General features: G+C 41.8%; 1 protein-coding gene across 4 annotated transcripts in view; it reads left to right on the top strand.

The window, feature by feature from the left end:
* Window positions 1–2,586: 2,586 nt before the first annotated feature.
* ACE (angiotensin I converting enzyme) overlaps window positions 2,587–19,121 on the top strand; it is a 76,426-nt gene continuing 59,891 nt past the window's right edge. The window contains exons 1-2 of one of the 4 annotated variants that reach the window (XM_082271455.1): window positions 2,587–2,759; window positions 2,920–3,184. In XM_082271455.1, coding sequence (XP_082127581.1) covers window positions 2,972–3,184 — 213 coding nt within the window. In that variant the 5' untranslated portion in view covers window positions 2,587–2,759; window positions 2,920–2,971. Of the gene's footprint in view, window positions 2,845–2,919; window positions 3,185–19,121 lie in introns of all 4 variants that reach the window. The other 3 variants (XM_082271454.1, XM_082271456.1, XM_082271457.1) reach the window with 3 other exon arrangements.

Raw genomic sequence — 19,121 nt, 5'->3', positions numbered from 1 at the left:
TTATCAGCGCAGACCCCCCCCCCCCCTTTCAAGAGAGACGCTGATCGGCTTTCCTCTACTCGTGCCTTGTCAGCACGAATAGAGGAAAAGCCGAAAAATGGCACTTTGATTGGACACAGCTGATCGCATGGTAAAGAGCCTATGTCACAGGCTCTTTACCCAGATTGGAGATGCAGTGTGTCATGTCAGAACGACACACCGTACCGCTGATCGCCACGTGCCCTCGAGTGGCTTCCCCTGCTGGACGTCATATGATGCCCAGTCAGGATAACTAAAAAAAATGACAGCCCTGCAGATTGAAATTTGCTTGCAGTTGTACTGTGTGTGTGTGTGTGTGTGTGTGTGTGTGTGTGTGTGTGTGTGTGTATATACTATATTCCTAAAAGTATTGGAACGCCTGCCTTTATATATACACACACACACACACACACACACACACACATGCACTTTAAGGGCATCCCAGTCTTAGTCCTAACCTGAGTTGGCCCACAATTTGCAGCTATAACAACTTCAACTCCTCTGGGAAGGCTGTCCACAAGGTTTAGGAGTGTGTCTATGGGAATGTTTGACCTTTTCTTCCAGAAGTACATTCGTGAGGTCAGACACTGATGTTGGATGAGAAGGCCTGGCTCGTAGCCTCCACTCCCAAAGGTGTTCTATTGGGTTGAGGTCAGGACTCTGTGCAGGCCAGTCAAGTCTTCCACCCCAAACTCGCTCATCCATGTCTTTTATAGACCTTTCTTTGTACACTGGTCCAAATGATTTGGTGGAGAAGGGGGAATTATGGTGTGGGGTTGTTTTTCAGGGTTTGGGCTTGGCCCCTTAGTTCCAGTGATAGGAATTCTGAAGGCGTCAGCTTACCAAGACATTTTGCACAATTTCATGCTCCCAACATTGTGGGAACAGTTTGGGGGTGGCCCCTTCCTTTTCCAACATGACTGCGCACCAGTGCACAAAGCAAGGTCCATAAAGGCAAGGATGAGTGAGTTTGGGGTGGAGGAATATGACTGGCCTGTACAGAATCCTGACCTCAACCGGACAGAACAACTTTTGGATGAATTAGATCTGAGACTGCGAGCCAGGCCTTCTCGTCCAACATCAGTGCCTGACCTTACAAATGCGCTTCTCGAAGAATGGACAAACATTCCCATAGACACACTCCTAAACCTTCTTATATACATTTTTTTTTTTTTTTTTTTTTTTTTTCTTCAAGCAGGTGAGGCAAGTGCACATCTGCTTTTCTCAGTGTAAAGCATTAGGCCATCCCAAGGGGACTTGAACTGTATTAATATACATAAAAATTACAAAAAACAAGTGTGTGTTTAATATAGATCAATTCCCCCCCCCCCCCCCCCCTGCAACGACACTGGAGTTACCCTTTAAATACTGTGCAGCACGTTTAGGCTGTCATGAGGACAGGACAGTGCAATATAGCGAAATGGCATGTGGAATAAAATATCAATATTTGGAAAGGGCAGTTGATACAGTTTCCTGTAGGGGGAATAATATACATTTGGAAAGGGCAGTTGATAAAGTACAGTTTCCTGTAGGGGGGGGAATAGGATATGATATACATTTGGAAAGGGCAGTTGATACAGTACAGTTTCCTGTAGGGGGGGGGGGGAATAGGATATAATATGGAAAGGGCAGTTGATACAGTACAGTTTCCTGTAGTGGGAATAGGATAGAATATACATTTGGAAAGGGCAGTTGATACAGTACAGTTTCCTGTAGGGGGGAATAGGATATAATATATATTTGGAAAAGGCAGTTGATACAGTACAGTTTCCTGTAGGGGGGGGGGGAATAGGATATAATATGGAAAGGGCAGTTGATGCAGTACAGTTTCCTGTATTGGGAATGGGATAGAATATACATTTGGAAAGGGCAGTTTCCTGTAGGGGGAATAGGACATATATATTTGGAAAGGGCAGTTGATTCAGTGTGGTTTCCTGTAGGGGGGAATAGGATATAATATATATTTGGGAAGGGCAGTTGATACAGTACATTTTCCTGTAGTGGGAATAGAATAGAATATACATTTGGAAAGGGCAGTTTCCTGTAGGGGGCAATATGTGCAGTGTGATAAAACTATGAAGCAAGTGCAGAGATGTGTATGTAATGTAGAAGGGCACAGTGCAGGGATGTGTATGTAATGTATAAGGGCACAGTGCAGGGATCAGTGTATGTAATGTATAAGGACACAGTGCAGGGATCAGTGTATGTAATGTATAAGGACACAGTGCAGGGATCAGTGTATGTAATGTATAAGGGCACAGTGCAGGGATGTGTATGTAATGTATAAGGGCACAGTGCAGGGATCAGTGTATGTAATGTATAAGGGCACAGTGCAGGGATGTGTATGTAATGTGTGTGTAATGTATAAGGGCACAGTGCAGGGATCAGTGTATGTAATGTAGAAGGGCACAGTGCAGGGATCAGTGTATGTAATGTATAAGGGCACAGTGCAGGGATGTGAATGTAATGTGTGTGTGTAATGTATAAGGGCACAGTGCAGGGATCAGTGTAGAGGGGGTATGGAAGAGGGCAGAGCATACACCACCACCCTGCTGTTACAGAGGGCAGTGCACATAGACGAAGGGGCTATGATCGAAGTGCAGTGAGAAGTAGAAGACTGTGTATTGTCTTCTCTCTTCGGCAGACCATGGGATTGCAGGCAAGGAGTTGAGATGCTGTTGGATGTGGTGCTGAGAAAGACGAGAGAAGAAGGCAGCAGCTGTCAGAAGAAGGTGGATGAGGTGTTGGAAGGACTTTGGAATCGTGTGATGTGTGGCAATGCTGTGACATGGAGAGGGACAGCCCGTGTCTTATCTCTATAAGGAGGTAGCAGCAGAGGGTTGGCTTTCTCCCTTTTTATTGATATAAAGACCTTACATCGTGACTCTTGTCTCACTACAGGGGAGGGGGACGAAGGTGAACCTGGGGAGCACCTGCTGGTCAGAGAGCTGAGATGGTCCGGACTGTCCTCCTGGGGCTGCTCCTGCTGGGTAGCACTCTAGCCCTGGACAACAGCTACAAGCCTGGTAATTACGGCTCCAGCGAATCGGAAGCACAGCGATTTGCCTTTGACTTCAACAGCACAGCCGAACTGATCTTCTACAAGGGCAATGAAGCCAGCTGGACCTACAACACTAACCTAACAGAGCACAACTCCCAGCTGCAGGTAAGCAATAAACCTCAGCTAGTCCGACATTGCTGACCGCCTGCCTGGGAACTGTCAGCGACCCTTCCCAGCATTGAGATCCCCTTCACCATAGTTGGCTACAATGTTACCCGATGTTAGATTGCATTCTGTGAGCTGATCATGAAAATGATAGAATGGGCTCAATAAATAGGTGTCTGTACTGAGCAAAAACCCAGATATTCCACCCAATCATCTAGAAGTTGAGACAGAGCCACAGGTATGATGCAAAGTACAAGATCTGTAAAGGTAGCTGAAGAAAGTATGGCTACATTGCCTATTGCAGCCTTTTTCAATTGGGGTGTCTTGGCAAATACCCCAAATTGCATACAAACCAGCATGTGGATGAAACCTGCCTTTTTAGTTATGCAAAGCCACAGGTTTTCATTGTGCAGCATTACAATCTTCTAGCCACTGGCATCCTAACAACCAATGACCCTTCTCTGCTCCTCTCTGTCATTGCTGGGGTCACATTAGCTAAGTGATGGAGAAAAACATTGGAATACTAGGCAGTGCCAGTGTGTAAATGCTGGGGTCACATTAGCTAAGTGATGGAGAAAAGAAACATTGGAATACTAGGCAGTACCAGTGTGTAAAAAAAATATATTTGCTTTGGAAGAATAAATCGCCTCTAACATTGGGTGTCCTACATGTATGGATGTTGATGTGTTATGTTAAACTATTAGAATAGTTTTTTACATTTTAGAATGGGGTGCCTGGAGACTGTCCATACTTTTTTATAGGGTGCCTTGACTAGAAAAAAGGTTGAGAAACGTTATTGTATTTTAAGGTCCATGAGCAAAGCCCTCCTATTCCTTCTGTATTGTAATTGTACTATCCGCCTCTACATTGTAAAGCACTGCGTATACTGCTGGCGCTATATAAATCCTGAAGAATGATGATGATGATGATGTAAAACAACCTGGACTGCAGTTATTTGCTAAATACTAATTCATATTATACAGGTTTTTATAGCCCCAACAGTTTGCACAGTGCTTTTACAATATAGAGACCATATGGTTACAATACAAGAGGGTTAGGAGGGTCCTGCACATGACAGATAACAACAATCTACAAGGGCCCTACGGGCAAATTATACAAAATGTAGTAACTGTGGGGATGAGTTGAAAGTTCAGGTTTCCCCAAAAAAAAAAAAATTATACTCTCCTAGGTGAATGCAGTATCCTGTCCTTCACCACCTCTACACTGAGAACTGAGCAATCAAACACCGCTGATCGCTCAGTTCTCCCCTCTGCTCTAAAGCAGAGAGCCGGGACTGTCAGTCACTGCCTCTCTGCTCCTCCAGCACTCACTGGAGCACTGGGCTGTGGAGGGGGCGGGAGCGGCTGGCTCAGTCTCCCAGTGTCTCGCTCTCCCAGTGTCTCGCTCAGAGGCTGAGCCAGCTACCGATCCCAGCTGCTGGATGGATCCCGACTGTAAAGTCAGGATCCAAACAGCACCTGGACTGGCTGAGTGACACCTGAAAATGGTCATAGGAGGGTAGAACAAACTGCATTTCTGTGATCCATAGGAGAAATGGGGCCAAAAAAAAGCTTTAACGGTGACCATTAAAATGGAATTCTGAGAACTCCAATTGCTCAAAAACTGCCTACTTCAGTCCACTCAGCCAGCACCGCTGCAGGTAGCGGAGGGAGCACTGACAACAGATGCACCACTGAAGTCTATGGGGGGAGTTCACTGTTTTAAGCTTTATTACCTGTTGTCAGAACACTCTGTCATCTCCCCTGCACCTGCTGCTGGCTGACATGGGAGATCACGTGACCAAACCAGACTGAAAATGGGTAAATATATACATCTTTCTTCCACATGTTAGAAAGTATAGGTGTTGGGAGGGGGGGAAGGGGGCAGCTATAAGAGTAGTTGGGATTATTCCAGGAATTCTACTTTAGGGCACTTTCACACTGGTTCACTTCAATTCTTCCAGTAAAATGCTCATGCATTAATGGAGCGTTTTTGCAGCGTTTGCACCAAAAAACGCTTAGCCGGGGCATTCTTGATGCAGTTCCCATTCAATGGGGGAGAAGCCTGTGGTGTTTTTTTTTTTTTTTTGATCTTCATATAGCAGATCAAAGTGGGGACGCTTTTATATCTACATTTCTAAAAGTTTAAGGCCCCTTCCATATAGGCGGGCTCCGTTGCAGTCTGCCTGCTTATACAGACACTGCCTGTTCTTCTCTATGGGCTGTTCGGCCTGTCCGTTTTACATTAGATTGTCCTCTGATCTGATCCGCCAGACAGACGGGGAACAGATAGCAGATCAGATATTTATTGGCAGGTGTCAACGGAAATGTATGGCCTGATCTGGTCCGTCTAAAAAAAAAAAAAAAACTGACTGGTGGACCAGTTTAGTCCACTCGTGTGAAAGGAGCCTTTGTCTCTGTTTCAGGAAAAAGACGCAAAATATTGAAGCTAGTGGGCAAACCTGATTGTAAGCAAACAACATCTACACAATGGGAGGTAGCAATTTTAGTCTTTGTTGTTCCCAGGAAGGGTTTCCTTCAAAGGGACCATTCCACAGGGTGACTTGTACAGTAAGAGAAAGCCCGCTCTATAAAAGAGTCCATCTATTAATTTTAATGCTTTTCTTTGCTGACTGGCACTCAAACAAAGGACCCCATTGCATGGCAGAAGTGCTAACCATTAAGTCACTGTGCTGCCCCTATAGCTATACTTAATTTTGCCTTGTGTCTTGAAACGCTGCTTCTAGGCTCCTGCTCCTTCTTTTAAAGAGCTGGTCTGGTCTTGTTTTATAAAACCACTTTGAGTATCATTTGGTCAATTAGTTGCTACAGGATGACCCATTCTTGTGGTGGACCAGAAGAGAAGGCCTAATCCATACTAGGAAACCGGTTCGGGGGGGGGGAATTGGATATGGATGTGGCCCAGACTTTTTCTGCAAAGTGTGGCTCTGGTCTGGGCTACTCGGTGAAGAACTTGAGAACCGAGCTCAAAGTTTGTATTTAGGTAAGTATCTGCCACTCAGGGTGGTAGGGAAAACAATGAAAGGACAACAAACCTGACATATTTTAGGTATATAGCAGATGAAAGTGGGAATCTTGCTTCTTGCATTGTCTTTCACCTTACAAAATGCCACTTGGAAACAAGTCTTGTGCACTCCAAACAGCAGTAATCCTCAGACATTATCTTCCATAGTTTGGAATACTTACCAGCTAAAAAAGATAATTCTGGCTGCTTTGCGTTCGACTAGCCATACGTTCGACTAGCCATACAAAGAGGAAAGGATCTTATTTAGTTTGAGAAAAGATTTGATTTACCTGTTCCTGTAATGATCAGCATGTGCATGCGCTGCAGTGAAATGATTGCCCTCAGGCACTCCTGGAGTTTAGTGCTAGACAGGAATGTTTGGCTTGGCTAAAGATTCTTGTGTAGGCAATGGAGAGAACAGCTGGCACTGGCAGATACTGCTGGCATCGCTTATTACAGGGAAGAACAATAGTAAGGTTAGACCACTTGTTATGATAGCTAATCGATGGTTCCTAGTTGGCTGACTGTCATGCACCAGACTTGTAGATACATGTTTGTCATTGGACAGGTCGTTGACATGGGGTAGCAGATCTAACCACCAAAACACTATTCTGTATGTTGGTAAGGTTGAAAAAGACACCAGTCCATCCAGTTCAACCTGTTGTATGTAAGAGTGTTTGAGTCAATAGTACATCCTATATCCCCGTATGTTATCGATAAAGTGCCCATTTAATAGTTTTTTTGACACTATCGACGCTTCCTGCTGATACCACTGCTTGTGGGAGAGAATGCCACGACCTTACCGCTCTGACCATAAAGAATCCTCTATGCAGTTTAAGAGTAAACCGCTTCTCTTCCAATTTCAGTGACTGGCCATGTGTCTTTTTAAATTCCCCTTTTTTTTTTTTTTTTTTTTTTTTTTTTACCCTATGCTAGGGTCACTAGTAAGGTATTGGTATGTTGCTTGTTTCCTAAGCCTTTTCCTTCCTCCACAATGCACACTTAGCTGGTAACCGCACATGCACAGATAGTGTTTTAGTAGTGTAGTTTAGTTACCTGTGTGGATATACAAGTTAGTGGGACTTCAGGACCGATATGGTTTTGAAACAGATTCTCATTTTGTCTGGGAAACCCATTTCAGTCAATTGGCTGACCCAAGGGGGCTACCGGTTTATAGTTTGTAATGTGCCTTATTATCACTCCCCAATATGACTGGTCAGGTGACATTCATCGATCTCTACCGGTACTCTTATATAGTATTTTGTTATTTCTGTGAGTTCGCATGTTTAAACCCTATACTTCCTAAGCGTTCAATTGGTAACAAACATTTGTGTGCAGCTAGCTGTTCTGCAAACCATTTGCAGTGGTATAAATAAATCTGGTACAGTTTTTGTATCTCTACAAAGCAACTTTCAATAATTTAAGTAGCACAGATCTCAGCTCTATGCAGCTTTCTGCTCTAGAGTCAGAGAAGGAAGAAAAAGCTCAGTCCTCCTGGGTTTTTCACTGGTGATTGCTCAACAAAGGCAGCAAATATGATTTCCTCATTGTTTGAAACTTCTCTACAACACGGTTATATTGGGTTTAAATGCTGTCTTCTATAACCTCAACTCAGCCAGCTTTTAAATCTTTGTTATGGCTGACATATTTTTTCTGGACGTAGATGCTCAGTTAGTTGCCAATTTCCTTCCTCTGTACTAAGTTGTAGTATCAGTTCCTCAGGTGCTAGGTTGTGCATTGAGCAATACGTTTTACTTTACCTGCTGTGCAAATACTACATTTTATACTACAACGTGGCAGGTAACTCAGGGATTTTTCCTATGTCAAATGGATAAAGTGTTTCCCCGAAAGTAAGACATCCCCCGAAAATAAGACCTACCAATAGTTTTGCCTCTCGCTGAAATATAAGGCATCCCCCCCAAAAATAAGACATACCTGATAATAGGGCCCCCCCCGAAGCTTACCGGTACCGTAACTCTGGACCGTAGCTGTGGGCGCCACCGCCGTGCAGCTCACTGTAGGCCGGAGCAGACAGGACAATCGGAGAGCCCACGCTGCTGCCTGCAGCTCGTGCTGCCTTGACAGTGAGTTGCGCGGGGCACAGTGGGTGGACAGTCAGGCACTCAGCACTGAGGTAGGAAATTTCTGATTAAGGTGTTGGGGGGGGGGGGTGACTGGCACAGGGGTGGGGGATCACTTGCCATAAAAGGATACAGGAGGATCAGAGGGGGCAATCAAAATGACACAGGAGGATCAGAAGGGGGGGGGGGGGTCAAAATGACACAGGAGGATGTAATTTGCTGGTTTGTGATGGCCACTACTACCATACCGTATACAGGTAATACATTTACTTTTTTTGTTCAACAATAAATGTGTACTGTATTCTTCTTCATGGAAAAATAAGACCTCCCCTGAAAATAAGACCTAGAGCATCTTTAGGAACAAAAATTGATATAAGACACTGTCTTATTTTTGGGGAAACAGGGTAATATAGTGATCCACATGAAATGGAGTGCTGGCTTATCAGTCATACAGACCATGTAAGGAGAAAAAAAAAAGGCTAATTAACCAATGTCACCCTCCAGGAGAGTAAGAATAAATCCTGACAGTAAGCATCTATGTTTCCTGTATTCCGCTTTGTAGTGTGTCAGAGAATTCCCAAAATAACTTGTAAATAGAGGGGGAAATTGAAACATTGCCTAGGGTAAAAGTACATTTCAAGATAAAAATGAAAGTGAATCATAAAACAAGAACAGCATTTTTCGTATACGGAGAAGCCGAATGTATCTTTTCTCTGCTGTGACATTTTTCTATTCCTTTTAAAGATGCTACACACGCTAATTTTGTGTTTTTATGTCCTCCATTAAGTACATCATTGTAAGGAGTGGGATTAAGGCCATCCATCTTTTACTACTGCATATGTGCATTATAAGTCAGTAATTGCTTTATTCAGCTCCAGCCTACCTCCACCTAAACCCAGACCTTTCAGCATTGGATATGTGCTGGTGAGCTGAATACCCCTCTCTTGCGTCATGGGAACTCTAGTAGCAAGACCTCCGCATTGTAGTTCTTCGCTGTCCCCGGCCCACCCACATGTTTGTAAAAATGAGGTCATTGAAGGATCGGAACACCCCCGGTCATTTTTATAGTGGGATAATTTGTTCAAACTGGAGAGTGCAAAAGTTGGTGCAGCTGTACATGGTAGCCAATTCTAACTTCAGCTTGTTCAATTTAACATTTGACCATAAAACTTGGAAGCTGACTAGTTTCTATGCAGAGCTGCACCAGATTTTGCGCACTCCAGTATAAATGAAAAAATAAAAGCCCCAATGTATTACTCCAAGTTCAAGGCTGGGCTGCAAATGTATTTGCATCTTCATGAGTGGGCTGCCACCCTTACACATTTAATTGGTAACTGGAACTATATATGTCCCCCTACTTTCCTTCTCTGAAATTCACTGCCTGCCACCTTCACACTACTCTCTGCCTGTCCGTCAAACTTCATGAAAAAATCAAGCAGCAATAGGATGGGGCCAGGAATTATGCTTATAGGTGGAATTGGTCTTCACTTTCTACCTCTTCATATGAAGCTGTGGCTATGCAAATGGCCTCTTCATAAGTTATTGGGTCTTTGATCCTCTATTTGAAGCATGGTTGGGTTTCTATAAGATACAGATGCCTGACAACTTTTTGAGAGGGGAATGAGGAACACCTTCCAGAAAAAGTATGTAGACATTGGACATGCCCCTTTTTTTAAAGGAGGATTAATTCCAAAAAATTAATTTGACCCACAAAGGCTTTTTTTTTTTTTTCCACCATTACTATTTTATATTGGCTTTTGAAATTTACTAATGCAGCAATTTAGAATTTGGATAAAATGTTCAGCACTGAGAAATGCTTTTTAAATGTAGCACTACCCCCATAAGGACTGCCAGAATCGCACTTCTTAGGGTCCCCCCTGAGTTACCAGCATACCGTTCTTTAGTTCTCTGGCTCGTTTCAATAATCAGTCCAAGGGTATTTGGTTGTTTATTTAAATTAGGGATAGGAGAAGGGGAATAGTGGTATACTCCAAAATAACTATGCACAATTATCTTCAGGTACAGCCAGGCTGTTAATTCATCCTGCCACTAAAGATTTGAATTAAGCCTATTTCCTAAGATGACTTGGTGAACTATAGATTATCTTCAGGACACTACTCAGCATCCTCCCTCTCTTGACAGCCAACACCCGTCCACTGACTACTCTACTCCTGAGGTGGCCCCCATCAGGTCAGGCCCCTTGACACGAGTCCCTGTACTCGCGATACTGTTTTTCCAGTGTCTCCTCTTTAGTCAGCTCTCCTGGACCTCTGGGTTCAGCTCCGTTCCTCCGGCCCTCAGGACAACCTCCTGTGACCACGTGCCACTGCTACAGAAGAGGAGGCAGCCGTCCCCTCCCTCCGGGACTCGGTTTTCCAGCCAAAGACCCCGCAGCACATGTGCTTCTGGCTTTTATACAGAATCCCAGAATGCACTGAGGCAACTTGCCCCTGCCAATCACCAGGACTGTATCAAAGCCTATGTATTCATTTGTCAGGTTTTCTCCCACTGTCCAACATGCCTCCCTATTGGACCAGTGTGAAGCACTCTCTAGACACAATGAATCACATACTGAGCACAATGAGCAGACCTCACTAACAGATCCGCTCTCTGGTAAGTAAAGAGTAATACAGATTTGCCTGCAGCCCCTCTAATAAGTAGACCGAGCCAAAAACTATTCGTTCTCACTAGCACCTCACTAGCACCTACCTAGGAGGGTGCTACATAAAGATAAGGCCCCTTTCACACTTATGCGACGTGATTTTACCATAATTTGTTGACGTGATTTTGAGCAATGGCTCAGGGCTATATACCTCAAAACACATTAAAACCGTGCCAAAGTAGTGCAGGAACTACTTTGAAGTCGGTGCGACTTCAAAACGCACTGATATGAATGGGGCTAATTGAAAATAATGGAAAACGACTTGTCATGCAAATTTTTTTTTTTTTTTTTGTGGTCCAAAATCGCGGGACAAGTCGCACTAGTGTGAAAGGGCCTAAATGGTGCATTTTATATACAACTATATAGATCAGACCAAAATGAGGAGGAAAGAGCCACAGAGAGACTTGGCTCCAAATCAAGGACCGTTGGGAGCTATGGATAAATACTGCAGCACAGCTGGAGAGGGCAGTTTAGGGCAAACCCTTGCGTCCATAAACCTTAAGGTTGCATACGTACACTGAGCAGAGTATGCATCCAGACGCTAACCGAATAGAGACCACATTTCAGAATGTGCTCAGTGATGAATTTATAAGTCAGTAGGCCTCTACTATGAACATTGCTTGTGTCTGATTTTGTGCACAGAAATGCCAATCATCCTAGCTAATCTTGGATGTAAATGTCTATTCTAGCCTCAATGACCAGACGACGAAAAAAGATTGAGAGCCTGGCTTGGGAGCAAAGAAGTGTGTTACAGATAAGCAAAAGAGCTCCTAAGTGTCAGTGTGTCTGCAGAAGTTTATATGTTTGTCTGTGTAAGCGGCCATTGTAGGCTAAAGCCGACTCAAAAGTGACCGCTAGCAGTATTCTTCAATATTCACTGACAAGAATTAGTTACCGATTGTACATTTTTGATTATGCCGTTGTTATGAGCTTGGACATTCAAAAAAAAAAAAGGAATTCATGAATTTTATTAAACCCTTCCCTTCTTGCTTCAATTTAACAATCTAACCAGACCGGCTATGAGTGAGATTCACGATTCGTGAAAGGCTGCTCCTAATTATTCTTGTACGTTTTAGTGTACAACAATAAAATAGTCGTGTTAACCATTCTCATTCAGATGTTTTTCTTACCCTTGTCAAGAATGAATCCATGTTTAGACAGCAGTAGTAGTATGGAGCATTATTCTAGGCGGTTATGACTCTGTTGCTGTACGGCTCTGCTATGCATTCCCAACATGTCTGTCAAGACAGATGTTAACAGATAAAGAAAGCAATTAGGCTTTAAATGCATACAGTATATCCAGCTGTACAAGAAGTGGGACAAACAACAAAAATAAACAACCCTGAAAAAATGAAAACAAGCTGATTTCCCTGAGTAGTGAGCTAACGAGCTGTAATCAGCAGAACGCAATGGCGATTAAATACTAATTGGATGGTAGAGAGAGCAGTGCTGTTGCAGTAGTGATAGGGTTGTGATGTAGAGTGACTTTGTCTTTGGGGCCGGATTACAGATGTCTGTAGACAACGGTGCAGCTAGTAGAGGATTAATAGAACTGCTTAACAATCTCTAGAACAGCTCTTCTGCCTGGGTAAAGTTTAAGAGCCAGGGGAACTTAATAATGAAAGTTGTATTTTTTTTTTTTTTTCAAAGAATGTCTAACAAAGCTTGCATCATGGTCACATCAAACTCATTTGAATAATGGGAACCTAGCAGGGTTTTGAGTGAAGCCTAGCAATAAGGGTGATTTTTGGTAGCTAATGCTTTGTTTCCACTGAGCAGTATGGTTCGGAACGGTACACCTCGAGGAGGCTTGCGTTTCCACCTCCAACAGTACCTCAGCTCAACAGTACCTCAAAAGTGTAGCCCCACCCTGCTGGTGCGGTACTAATGTGCTTGGTACCCCAACGAAAGAGTCCCAAAAAAGTGGTATGGTATGGTCCCGAAATGGGGTACCATTCACATTTTTTGACAATGGAAATGACAAATTGCGTACCATACCGAACTGAACCATACCGCTCAGTGGAAACGAGGCACTAGCATCACTACTGACCTCTCCAGAGATTTAATCGAATCGCTGATGGGACAAACTACTTTCTATGGGTCTGCTAAATGAAGGCATTTATAGGAAACCTTTCCAGAAACCTAAAAGTAGCCATTTCGTAAATCTCATTCTAGTAGTTGCTTCCCGTGCTGCTGACCCTTCTCCTCTGTGAATATCTAGTCTTGTGCAAGTTTCCTTACAGTTGTAAAGCTTAAAGCATAACTCCAGGCAAATTATTACTTATTTTATTTAGTTTTAGATAAAGTGGGAGAGAGAGAAAAAATTAAGTTTGTATGTATATGTGTAAAATGTATATAATTTTTTTTTTTTTTTTTCCATTTTATATTAGTGATGCAAGATGTGGGAAGTCTTGAGGTTATCAGGGTGGTACAGACAGCAATAAAAAAAACATTGCCAAGTCTTTTTAACTCTACCCCACCCTACTAAAAATGTTCTAATGTTTGCTCCCTGTCAAGAAATCTTTCTATCTTGACAGGAAGTGAGGTAAAATGTCCCCAGTAGGGGCACAGATGGAAATAAAACTCCTGACAGTCTCCAAGCCTTCTCTGCTTTATTCATAACGAAGGAAAAAAATGTGCATGGATCTGAGCTTCCAAAAAAATGCAGTTCTCTTTAAAAGAGAAATGCAGTGTGTACTTTACCATGAGGTCAAATGTAAATTGTGGAAGTACAAATGCACAATCTATGAATTTATTAGCAAATCGGGTATCCTATTGGCGCGTGCATTTTGAGGCCTGCAAACGAGTACCTACGTGACTCGCGTTACTAATTCTGAAGATTCCAAAGTTTTGAACTCAGCCCCAATTTGCTTAAACTTTCCAGCATTTCTTTTGTAAATTAAATAATCTTAGGGATTCCAATTTGGGCTCAGTCCTCAAGAGTGGACCCGATTTTTGCCTTTTTTACAGTCCTCAGTATGCCCACACTTTCCTTGCATGCTACAGAATAGATCGAAGGTCCAATTACAGCAGGAGAATTGGCAACTATGATCTATACCTCCTAAGCACGAGACCAGATAGCTTTTCCCTCGGCTACTACGTGCCTTTTCAGGAGATTCTCTTCCCTTTACTTTGTACAAGCTTACAATTCTGTCACATCAGGCCAATATCCTCCAAGGTCTATTGAGAGCCCACATTACAGTAATAGCAAAACCAGACCAAGAACTTGCTCAATGCAGTAATTTCTGGCCAATCTCCCTTTTAATTGTTGACCTCAAGCTGTTTTCATTTTAGCTAAATGGGATACTTCGATGTGTTCCCCAGCTGATCCACAGTGACCAGGTGGGTTCTGTTCTGAGAAGCGAGGGACAACACTACAAAAGTCCTTGATTCAGAGGCCCTAACCTTTTTGCACTTTTGTCTATGTTGGCAGAAAAGGCATTTGACTGGGTAGACTTGCAATTTTTGAAGTCCAGGTTGACTTTAGTGGTTCTGGGTCGTCACATGTCTTGTATTTCTGCCCTCTATTCTATATCTCAAGCAGCCATGCAAATGAACACGACCTAGATCCAAATACCTCCCCCCCCCCCCCCCCCTATCCAATGGCACTAGAAACGGGTGTCTCCTTTTAGTTCAGCAAGCATAATATGTTTTTCAAAGCACACAACCTCCAGCAGAATTTATCATTTTACATGGATGAGACAAACCACTTAACTTTGGCAGGTGTGATTTAAACTGGTCAGCTTTTATTTATTCATACAAAACCTTCATCCCAAAAGGTAAAAAAAAAAGTTTGCTGTAATACTGATTTATGAAATGTGAGCTGGAGTTTTTTGCTTAAAATTTTAGTGGTTCTAAATTTACCAATATATTTAACACCACCACCCCCCACCAACCTGGCAATGATATCTGTTGAGCCTCCTATGCTCGTTTCTCCAGAGTTGTCTCCCTAACACAAAGTGTTACTGGCCATATCACCAGGTGAAAACGGAGGGGAAAAATGCCAAACAAAAGAAAACTGATGCAGCCACCATAACTGATTTGGTATGCTGCAATATAGTACATTCTTTGGGTTATTACCACTTCATCTTCTGCCTTGTCACATACGAGTTGAGGAAAACATTCACTTTCCAGAAATGCCACATGTAGCTTTATGCATTTAAAATGCCTCCAAAATCAATATTGCACACAATTATCTGATATGTATACAAACACTAGAGCAGCCTTTTTTCAAACAGGGTGGCCAGGAACACTGGGGTGCCTTTTTTTAGGTTTCTTCAGGGGTACCTTGCCAAAATTCCTAAAAATTGTATACAAACCAGAGGGTGGATCAAATATGCCTGTTACAGAAACCCATAGGTTTTCATTTGTGCACCATTACAACCTTCTATTCGCTGGCCTCCTAAGAACCAATGACCTCCTTAGTTGATAAGAAAGTCAGGCTCCTGCACAGCATCCTTGTTTGCCTCTCCCCTGCCCCCTCCCCCAGCACTGGGGTCATATTAGCTGAGCGAGGAAGAGAAACATTTGAATACTAGTCAGTACCTGTGTGCAAAGGTGTGTTTTTGCTTTGGGAGAAACAGATTCTAACGCTGTGTATCCTACGCATGTGGATGTTGCTGCAATATGTAAAACTAAATTAGTTTAATTTTTTACATTTTTAGAATGGGGTGCCTTGACTGAAAAAAGGTTGAGAAACTGCTCTAGAGGAGTCATTTACTGCTTTGCTAGAAATAGCCTGTGTAAAGCAATTGCCATTTTAGGTCTATTAATATTATACATCTAGAACAATTGCAGTGCTCAAAACTATTAAAACCTAGTGAAAAAGTCCAACGTGAGTCCAAAAAAGTATACATGCAAGAAAGTGTCCCAGTGTGAAGAACAAAAAATTATTATTGTCACTCATGAACAATGTCCTCCACCATGTATATAAAGTGCACACTCACCAGAACTAGGTGCTGTCAAAATCATAAGATAGCAATAGCACATGTAGCTACTGGTGTCTAGGTCCTGAAGAGTGAAATTAGCCAATGCAGAGAGTCTCCTTGTGTTGAGCCATAGCATCAATTGGGGCGTATGGAAATCCAAACAAAGAATATAAAGATACTCCTAGTAGCAAATAGCAATCAATACAAAAAAATTAATAATTGCAAAATGGTAAAAATGACATTGACAAATCGCAGTATAAAAACAATGGAAAGTGGTTCAACCAAATGGAAAAGGCAAAGATGTATCTAGTCACTTACGGCAGGAGCCACCACCTCGGATATTAAAGTGTTGGCTGGACCTCAGGAATGTCTCAATAGGAGATTGTTCACGAGTGACAATATTTAACTTTTTGTTCTTCACACTAGGACACTTTTCTTATATTTAGTTTAGACTTTTTCACTATGTTTTATTAATTTTGAGTGCTGCAATTGTTCCATATTAATTATTTGGGTGTATGTATAATTTGCACTATTTTTTGCTAGCAGCTCTAGTTTTTTAATTTTTTACACGATTTGCACATATTATACATAGCCCAATGAGTTGAAGGTGGGACACAATACCTAAACCCTTATCCCTGCTAATTCACATGAATCTGTTTTGATCTTCTAGATTGTATGCTCTAACGAGCAGGGCCCTCAAGTTCCTCCTGTTTTGAATTGTATTGTCTTCCTTCACATTGTAAAGCGCTGCACAAACTGTTGGCGCTATATAAATCCTGTATAATAATAATAATAATTTATCAGTTAAAGGAAGCCAAAATGTACTCTGGCTGTATCTCCCTAATAGAAAGACTAGCAGTGCTGCATGTCCTTATTAGAAAGCTGGCACAAACTTCTAGGCAGTGGGAGTCTCAGTATCCATATTGTGAAGTTATCAACCCAGAGGACAAGGCGAATTTAAAAAGAAAAGGAGAGATGGGTGGCCTACCGATGTTTTCATTTCATAACAAGATACACAAAACCATTATATATATATATATATATATATATATATATATATATATATATATATATATATATATATATATATATATATATATATATATATATATATATATATATATATATATATATATATATATATATATATATATATATATATATATATATATATATATATATATATATAAATTTTTTTTTTTTTTTTTTTTTTTTTTTTTTTTTTCTTATGATGGTTTTGTGTATCTTATAAAATGTAAATACCGGTGGGCCACTCTTGAACACCCTTATTCCTTCTCTTCTTGAATTTCCTTATTAGCCCAGAATTGATGTGCCTCCTTCGTAGAAAGCCTAGCATGTTTTACAAATGAAGTGTAAAAGCACGCTATATACAGTTTTTAATTAAAAAAAAATTGTAAATATTAGTAATTTCACAAAAAAACAATGTATTGCCTAGTAAAAATCGCATTTGAACACATTTTCTTTTTAAATATGAAAGCTGTAGCACCACATCGCTTCCGCATCCTCCAGGCAATACACCAGCTTTGTGGAAGTGTCAGGAAAAAAAAACAGTACTATTTGCCGCAAGTGTTTTCAAATGTCTGCGCAAATTACCATCCTTGACATCTTCTCCCGTGGCCATATTTCTCCTTCCCAGAATCGCACTGTGAAGCAGGAAATGAGACGCTTTCCTCCTGCAAACCTTTCACTACTCTTCTTGGTAAATACGCTGTGAACCTAGGAGATTGGAAGAATCAATCAGCACTTATTGTGATTTAGAGCACCAAACATGCAGTTATCAAGAATGTGCTCCAGTGACATAATGGTACACAATCTTAAAGTGGAAAAAAGATAATAAAATCCGCGCTAAGGAATCAAAGGATATAAATAAGTACTAATAAGCTGCAGCCTCACTTAAACTATAGCCAAAAGACTATATAAATAGATAAAAATGGAGGTGATGGCGCTGCTTATATTATAAGGAGTAGTCAGGTGGATATTCCTATATAAATATATATCATCGGATGAATTGTATATAAAGAAGGCTATGAAGAATAGCCACCAGGTGGCGAAGTGCAATGTGCAAAAATGTGCTAAGATAAATAAATATGTGTATATATACGATATGCAATAGTGATAGGAATAAATAATCAACAAAGTGAATCTATAAACAACATTAAATAGATCAATCAATAAATAATATAGAATGACTCAAAAATCACGATGATAAAAAATTAGTAAAATAGTGCGGGAAAGGCTTGACCAAACAGAATAAATGTGCAAATATACAAGAGAGTATTATCCAAAGTGTACAAATAGGTGATAGTACTAAAAATAAAAATTATTATAAAAATTAAAGTTCGTGATCGAAAAATTGTGCAAAAGCAATAAAGTGCGGGAAACTTCTTTCCAAAGTGTGACAATACGTAATAATCAGTCAATACATCCGTAAATAGGTGAGTGTACCCAGTGAGATAGGTGGGCAGTGACTTACGGTGACCCCCAAGGTGGGTGACTGGTGAGCTGCAAAGTGGCTACTGATGAAAAACCTACTCACCAGATATACCCACCCCACACAGGGGTATAGAGTGGGTATTGTAGATATGCCTCGCTGGTCTTTACTCTATGTAGTAATTCCCTTCCTGGGGGAGAATGGTGTGGGGTCCGCGGGGTATCTCAGATATCCTAGCGTGGGGTCCAATACTAGGGTCTTGTTCCAATGTGCCCGATTCTCCGTGGAGGGATCTAGTATGGCCACTCTCAAGTATATGGATGGGAGGGTCATAGGAAGTGGAAAGACTCGATAGTGTGATATCGTAGGAGATGTTTTATTCAGCAGTAAACAATTAAATGAATACTCACATTCAATCAGATAGAAAACAGCGTGGTATTGGCGTCCCGGAACGCAATGCGTTCCAACTAGAAACCGGAACCGGAAATGACGTGACGGCGCTGTACGCGTTTCGTCATGTGACGTCTTCTGAAACGCGTACAGCGCCGTCACGTCATTTCCGGTTCCGGTTTCTAGTTGGAACGCATTGCGTTCCGGGACGCCAATACCACGCTGTTTTCTATCTGATTGAATGTGAGTATTCATTTAATTGTTTACTGCTGAATAAAACATCTCCTACGATATCACACTATCGAGTCTTTCCACTTCCTATGACCCTCCCATCCATATACTTGAGAGTGGCCATACTAGATCCCTCCACGGAGAATCGGGCACATTGGAACAAGACCCT

This window comes from Pelophylax lessonae (assembly GCF_965119305.1).
Source record: "Pelophylax lessonae genome assembly, chromosome: 11".
NCBI lineage: Eukaryota > Metazoa > Chordata > Amphibia > Anura > Ranidae > Pelophylax > Pelophylax lessonae.
This window is presented reverse-complemented; position numbering and strand designations above follow the sequence as displayed.